Consider the following 8,666-nt stretch of genomic DNA (forward strand, 5'->3'; position numbering starts at 1 on the left):
AATAAAATCTAGAGAATATTTTTTAGTATGTGGTGTAATAATATTTAATAAATAAAATCAGGTCGATACTACCCTAGTGTCATATACTACATAAACTGATTTTGGTTTTTCTAACAAATATTAGGTCGAATATGTGCGTCAGTTTATGAGTTATACTATATAGTCATATATGCCTGTCTCTTATACACATCTAGATGTGTATAAGAGACAGGTGTCATATACTACATAAACTGATTTTGGTTTTTCTAACAAATATTAGGTCGAATATGTGCGTCAGTTTATGAGTTATACTATATAGTCATATATGCCTGTCTCTTATACACATCTAGATGTGTATAAGAGACAGGTGTCATATACTACATAAACTGATTTTGGTTTTTCTAACAAATATTAGGTCGAATATGTGCGTCAGTTTATGAGTTATACTATATAGTCATATATGCCTGTCTCTTATACACATCTAGATGTGTATAAGAGACAGGTGTCATATACTACATAAACTGATTTTGGTTTTTCTAACAAATATTAGGTCGAATATGTGCGTCAGTTTATGAGTTATACTATATAGTCATGCATACATAAATTGATCATTTCACTTTATCTATTTTAGAGACTTTAGCCCTGGTTTAATGTGGTATCTGGTAGGGATAAAACGAACTTGTAGCAGTATTGAAACAAATTTGTAGAAGGCTRATTAGAGAAAGAAATTTTTTTCTTGTGAAAAAAATCACATTGCAATAGTAGTTAACAAATAACAGTAATCTTGAACTTAGAGAAGTGGAAATATAGCACAATTACTCGATTCCAGTTAATACAGGAATGCATTTTCGTTTAATACACGTTTGACTTTCATAACTGACTATATTCATCATGTTAAGATATTTTTTTTCGAAATTATTTGCAGACAATTTAGGTGCAAAATAACTGTGATTTCTCAATACATTACCATTTTCAAGTCCTCAAAATTAAATCACAACACACCAGTTATTTTCTATTATCACCTCTTAAATGTTGTTGTTGTTGAGGTTAAGACGATTTAGATTGCATAGTATGTATTTTTCTAATACGAATATTTATTAAATAACATTTGTCGTGTCGATCGACACCACGAGCGTTTTAAAAATGCATGCATTATGTTCACATGTTCATATATCGGTACATATATTGGTCTATAAATAACAATGGTTGATGGTTGCTAACCGTAATACCTAACGAGTACTGCAAGCGAATGAAAGTCGGTCTAAAAATAGCTACACAACTCCGCAATAAGTACAAAATACGGCAATAAGCCGATATAAGTCGATACTAAAATAGCCGTAACAAGTAAGGAAGAGCTAAGTTCGGGTGTCACCGAACATTTCATACTCTCGCATGATAAAGCTGTCTCTTATACACATCTAGATGTGTATAAGAGACAGGTATATGGAAATGCCTAAAAGAAACGACTGTACACAGTTTGATTGACATAGCTATAGTAGTTTTCGAGATATGTACAAAAAAGTTAGTAGGGGCCGGGGCCACGCCCACTTTTCCAAAAAAATTAYGTCCAAATATGCCCCTCCCTAGTGCGATCCTTTGTGCCAAATTTCATTTTAATATCCTTATTTACGGCTTAGTTATGACATTTTATAGGTTTTCGGTTTCCGCCATTTTGTGGGCGTGGCAGTGGGCCGATTTTGCCCATCTTCGAACTTAACCTTCTTATGGAGCCAAGAAATACGTGTACCAAGTTTCATCATGATATCTCAATTTTTACTCAAGTTACAGCTTGCACGGACGGACGGACAGACGGACAGACAGACAGACGGACAGACAGACATCCGGATTTCAACTCTACTCTGACTCTTTTAGTTTTAGGACTTACAAACAACCGTTATGTGAACAAAACTATAATACTCTCTTTAGCAACTTTGTTGCGAGAGTATAAAAAAGCGGAGTACAGGCGATGAGTGTATGAGTGTGCCATAGAGTACATGAGGCTGAGTGTGTGTGTGTTTGTGCAGTTGTTAATAGATATTAAACGCTTTAATAACTGCCCACAATCCGTCGAATGTRCACATGTGAAAGCAGAATAGATGCTGGGCATTAGCTCCGCATTGCAGCGACTATTCGTTTTTTACAAACATTTCTTCGATTAAAAACCGCAAATCTCAATATATTTATATATAAAATGCAATACGATTGTGAAATGTGGTTTGTAATGAGATATCGAATCAAATGTGAACTTTTGCATGAATCTACTGACAATACACCTAGTAGTGTATTCCGTATATATATTTATTTATATACATATAATATATATATATATTTTTTTTTTGATTATAGCGAATTAAGCCCGCTAGTGGCAATTCGCAAATTATCGATAAAAATAAATAGATTTTTTGTGTTAACATATTTTTAACCAGAAAAAATATTCTTGGAGGCAGAAGATTTAAGATATAAAAGATCAGAGTCTAATAAATTTGGTTAGTCATGTAGGGTATTACAAAACTACAAAAGAGAGGAGCTGTGTTAATACGTTAAAGGGGTTAACTTTGAGCATACTGTAAATGAGAACTTCATACCACCATTTTGAAGGGAACAGAGATATAGGATTTCCTCCACTTTTTGCTATGTATATTCGGCAATGCTTGAACTCTAATCCTCTTAAAATGTTAAAAATCCACCTTTTTTACTTTGATTTGCCTCAAAATTATTTTAACATTTTATTAAACCTTGTAAAATTTTCTACTTTCGGGATCCCGATGTTAAAATTTTCAATCCCGAAATTTATGGATTTCAACAATGTTAAAAATACAAACTTGTCTCAAAATTGTTCTAAATATTTTATTAAACATTTAAAATTTACTACTTTCGGGATCCCGAAATTAAAATTTTGCAATCCCGAAATTTTTTATATTCACAAATCTTATTAATATTGCTTGCCTTAAATAAATAAGCAAATAACTGTGAACACGCTTTTCTCGGTTACTTTGTATGAGCAAATAACGGCGGCAAGTTTGTTTTCTAAGTCTTCGGTTTCTCGCATGACAAACAAATTTATACACACAGGCAAGATACAACATCCACACTGTACACATGTGTCTGATTCGTACATTTGCTATTTTTGTAACAATTGATTCTTTATAAATAGTTGAAGTGGCTGTGCTTATTAATGAGGCTAATTCTATGCACACTTATTTTTTATACGCCTTCTATGTATGAACTAGAATATACATTCACATRTATGTACATATGTATATGAGTGTGTTTATTGAGTTATTGACAGGATTAGCAAACTAMAACGAAAGAGCTGTCATATTAAGTCGGTAGTCAATAATGTATTTCTGTTCGCAGGTTTAAAAGAAATAGATCTAAATATGATTATAAAATAATGAGATTATCGGCATGATAGGAAAACAATGGGTAATAGACAAGCTGCCGGTTGGTTTATTCAATTAAGATGTTGTTGGGTGTAAGAAAGCTTTCTAATGACAAATTTAGCTTGGCAGCTAAAAATAAGTAAGAAATTCATAATTGSAACTGTGCTTCCGATTTTCTTCTATTGGAATAAAATTTTTCTTTTTTAAAAAAGGTTTTACATTGAAATAATTTAGAAAGCTCATGCATATAAATGTTTCATAAGCTATATTGGAAATATCTCATTCGTAAAAAGAAGCATTTATTAAAAATTTATTATTATCAAAAAAATTAAAATGAAAACTTTTTTGAGACTTATGAGCATGGTTCCGTTATATTTTTTTTTTCCACATGAACTCATTTATAATTCTGGAATCTTCAAATTAATTCACTTTTAAAGATAATTTTGAGTTGTTAAATCTAAACTCAAATTCTTTTCTTGTTTTCTTCTTTACAAAAGCATGAAATTAAAAGTTTCAGCTTTTTATGCCAAGCAACTTTCTATCTATATTTTTAATATTTGTATGTATATGTTAAAGAATGTTATACTATATAAAACGCTTGAATTAACTATAGAAAATAACACTTTAARAATTAATATTTGAATCAATTTTGGTTTTCTAATCCCAAAAATCTTAATTCAAAATATTTTTTGTGAACCAAATATCGGATTAAAAACTTACTAAAAACCCGGTTGAAAAATAATCGTAATACCGAATTGATCAGAAGSTAGTTGCGAATTTTTTAAGTGAGTTGTTTTTTTTTACAATGAATAAATATATCGAACAAAGAATTTATCYCAAATTTTGTATTTCTAACCAAATTTCGTGTGTAGAACCGTTGCGAATGTTGGAAAGGCTTACGGATATTCAGTTTTGACAAAAACAAAGACTTCAAAGACTGTCGAGAGATCTTTGAAGACAAGCCTCGTTCGGGACRACTTTCGACCTCTTCAACTGATGAAATTATTGAAACAAGTGAATTATATGGTGCTTGAAATTCGTCAGGCAAGTGTTACAGAGTTGGCAAGAGAGCTCGACATTGCGAGTCCATTGGAATGATTTTGGGTATGAAACGCGTTCTTGCTCGACTCGTCCCGATAAAGCTWAAATTTTTKCAAAAAGAGTATTGCAAATAGGTCTCATTGGACATGCCTGATCATACGATGAGATTATGAGGGTTTATGAGTTTAGAATGCAAACCAGTCAACAATCATCGCAATGGAAGAAGAATAGGCCGAAACCAAATACACCACGCGAAAACCTCTCAAAAACCAATTTTTCCAATATTCGTGGGACAGACGGTCAACTAGAATTTCTATTTGGCTATATTAAGSCGTTTGTGTGAGAACACCCGCGGAAATGACCGGAATTGTGGGAAAACAATTCTTGGATTTTTTTAAATGGATATTATTTAAATTTACTACACCAACACTTAAATTAAAAAATATCTTCTTAATTCTTACTTTCGATTTGCGGATTAAAAAAATTTTTTTTTCAAGTTGGAACTGTATTAAAAATCGAAAATTTAATTTTTCATYTTAGGTGTCAAAGTTATTATATTTGTTGGAATTCGGAAATTAAAAAMTGGAATTTTTTATACATACATAAGTTTTGTTCTTAAATAACAAATTAATCGCAGTTGTTGTTTCGGAATTTAAAAAATGGAAATTTTTTTTTTGCCCTTAACTAACAAATTACTCTAACAAAATTTTATAATGAAAACAAATTAATGCGTTCGCGCCTAAAACTATACTACTTTTGTGTATAAACTAATGTCACTTACCATTTTGCTAATGTTGTTGTTGATTTTAAGTAAACGACAAGCAAGTGTTGCTGATTGCAAGCTGTAAATTAAAAAACAAAACACTTTYTTAATTAAAATTCCGATAATCCGAAACAGTTGACTTTCTTAAGGTTAAATATATTACCTTTTTTCGGTTTTTTGACTTGTTTTTGTGTGTGCAGCACCAAACGCGGTCAGATGTCGCTTGCGATGTGTTGACTTAGGAAATTTACAAGCGGCTTATATACCGTCGACATGTCGCAGGAGCAGGCGCTAATCCTCGCGATTGCCACATCACTTCCTCGCACTTCCGACCTTCCGCGGTAGCACAAAAAAACGAACACCAAACACACCCACAAGACAATCGCATAAAGATAATAACGATGCCAGAAAGGGATGCAACCCTTTTGTGAAGAAAAGTGATATTGCTGGCATGTTTTTGTGTGCTTGGAGCGCTGTTGAAAATATGGGAGACGGAAATAAATTGGATTTTTTTTATTAATTGTTATTAATTATGTAATTATAATTTTTTTTATGGTTATGTTGAWTTTTTCTTTTTAATTTGTTGAACAAACCTAAAAATATTTTCAATGCAATCCTGCTTAAACCCCATCTCTTCTATACCCAAGAAATAATTAATTAAAAAATGTTTTTAGTTAAAAGTTCCAAACAGCTGGCGGCACTGCTCGAAAAATATATTAATCTATAAGCTTTCTTGAGATCCATTTCGTTGCTATACTCATCAATTATTAAATAAAAATTTTCCAAACACGTGGCAAGATAGCAACTTTCACCGAATATCACACACAGCGTTCCAAAAATAAAATTATAATAACTCCTTTACTAAAACTACGAATTATTAACCTCCTACTTCACACACTTCCCATTTAACGAAGATAAAAAGTTTCCCAGCTTTCAAGTGAAACACACAACTAATCATCAGTGTTTCAGTGCCTTACACGGACACATACCTAAAAACATACACATAAATATAAGTGATACACTTATTTGTATTTGTATGCGCTTTTAAAAGATAATAAGTTTTGTTGCGCACTAGATTACTTATTGGACTGTTAATACGCGGTTAGATCTGCTCCTGATGCTGATTACAAAGCGCGCTAACAGCAGATGATAAAATACATACGGGTAACCAGGAATTATTTTTTCTTTATGCATTCACTCATACGACGGAAGGAAAAAGTAAGCATAAATTCGCGTGAAAATCGTAACTTTCTTTCTTAGTGCTTGTCTTGTATTGACCTGAAGGAGGTTACTAATGTCGTWGAYTTGTATGAATATGAATATGATACKAATATATTTTCAAAGCACCGAATATAGGGGTAATGTGGAATTTAAAGTTCAAAGTGATTTTGATTCTTTTTTTTTTTTTGTATTTACCATATGATCATATTTGAGCCGTACTGGGACCGAATAGAAAAAAATTTCTTAGATTCGCATTAGCTTATTTATGTTCGAAAGATATTTTTTAGAACACGAAACGTGTCTGGAAAAGTGGATCTACTTTATTACGAACCCAAGTATTTTAAGGGCATGAGAGGTTGTAAAGACATGGACAACTTTCTTCATGCGAGTCGCCCAACCACATAACATGGTTTATCATATCATCGATGAAATTAAAGACACAGTGCTTGCAAATCATCGTGTTGATAACAGAAACATAGCAGGAGACCTCACTCGACTCAACACATTTTGGTAAATGTTTTCGTATGAAGAGTGGTAATGCTTAATAGTACTCGTAGAAAAATACTTGAATTTTGAATCGAGTAGAAATATTATTGGTGAAGAGTAATTTATAATTATGAAGTCGAAACTGACCAACAATCCGAAACCGAAAAAACCAACATTCGCTGCAGGCAACGAGGGTCATCCCAGTCGAGGCTTATAAGAAGTGTATGGAATATTAAATCAATCATGGTTTTTGGTACCTGAAAAGGARCCTTGATGGCAATAATGAAAAGTTACATTAAAATAGTGAAATTTTGGTCTATTTTGACAATCAGGGCCGAATTTGATCAAAAATTATTTTAGAAAAGACAGTTCAGAGTTGATATGCTGAAAYACAATTATTTCTGTGGCTTCACATATACATATATTTTAATGATAATATTTTTGTTCACAGTAATCAGCYAGACTTCATAAGCAATCAGAAGTTGCTTCCAGTAATCTGTCAGCAAGGGTTCCGCAGATAACAATAATTATGAATTTATTATCATTACATCGCCACTTGATAGTGCAGCGTATAATAACGGTACTTCCATTGATTATAATGACAATTGAAGATATCTATATACATTTATGCACATGTATTGTATGTATGTATATATGCTATCATAGCAGAACCTTTAAGAAAACGCCACAAAACGAACAAAGGTCATTCAAATGTTGTCACTCTCACTGCGTCGCCATATGGTCGAAATGGCGTATGAATGGCGAATTATATTTGATGAATTGTACAAGTACTAACTACCCTTTCAYCACAAGCGCAACCTGTTGCCACAGCCCCTTTAATGCGACAGAAGCGCACCCGCGAAATAATGACAGCGCCAATGAGTTAGAGCTCGCCATCTGTGAGTGTGAAGGCATATTCTAGTGGTGGCAAGTAATGCAGTTTTCTCAAAGTACATACATATATACAAACGAGGAAATGTGGTTGAAGATGTTTGATATCGTAACATCTTTTGTATTGGCCTTGCTTTAGCAATATAACGGAAATTTCACTTTTTAGGAGGTATATTCCTTATACTTGTGTATGTATATTCCACATTTACTAATTGCTAGGACTAAGATATCTTTACGGCTTTATTGAAGATAGGTCAGGTGGTATCTTTATTAGGTTCTATGTGAAACCCATAATAGCCTTTCCATTAGAGTTTGATTTGCTTACCCTTAAGACTACCATTTGGTTGGGGTAACCATTGTAATTCCTTCAAAAGGACCCAAAATWCTTGAGAACCAAATTTTACAAATGTTTACTATACTTTTCAGTTCTGGCCTGTTTATAATTCATTATAAGTAAATAAATGTTAGCTTAGCTTATACTGGCCGGCTGACACGCCACACATTGAGCTAGAGATCCTTAGTAGTGCCAGATGGCGGTCCAGATTAATTTAAATTATAAGTTCAATAGAGACTTCCGGAATCCCAAATGTTTTGAGAGACTGTATTTAAGCATTGAAATTTATCTTTAACCGCTATCTTCGCAAGATATTCTGGCTCAATGTTATAAGTAATCTTACTGTCCAGTTAAGTTTGTCGCTGTAAATGKAAATGAATCGTGCACATTTTKCGTAAGCTTTAAGAGGACACCASAGAACAGCATTAGGCTCAATAGAGCTGCAGACGAGGGAGGCCAGCCAATACGTGAGGCAAGTTGAAGCAGACTTGCAAGAAACAGGCTGTTCGAGGACACAAATCAAATATAATATTGAATTATAGTTTGTATATTGAGGTCCTGTGTCTCA

The 8,666-nt window shown here is 32.8% G+C and overlaps 1 protein-coding gene across 1 annotated transcript in view; it reads right to left on the minus strand.

The window, feature by feature from the left end:
• Positions 1 to 5,383, minus strand: part of LOC108971826 (ion transport peptide-like) — a 93,181-nt gene extending 87,798 nt beyond the window's left edge. Inside the window, exons 1-2 of the mRNA XM_018938129.1 lie at positions 5,330 to 5,383; positions 5,185 to 5,245 (exon numbers count right to left, since the gene is read on the minus strand). Coding sequence (XP_018793674.1) covers positions 5,185 to 5,187 — 3 coding nt within the window. The 5' untranslated portion in view covers positions 5,188 to 5,245; positions 5,330 to 5,383. The remainder of the gene's footprint in view (positions 1 to 5,184; positions 5,246 to 5,329) is intronic.
• Positions 5,384 to 8,666: the final 3,283 nt, after the last annotated feature.

This window comes from Bactrocera latifrons, unplaced genomic scaffold (assembly GCF_001853355.1).
Source record: "Bactrocera latifrons isolate USDA-ARS-PBARC rearing strain unplaced genomic scaffold, ASM185335v1 scaffold_36, whole genome shotgun sequence".
Taxonomy (NCBI): Eukaryota; Metazoa; Arthropoda; class Insecta; order Diptera; family Tephritidae; genus Bactrocera; species Bactrocera latifrons.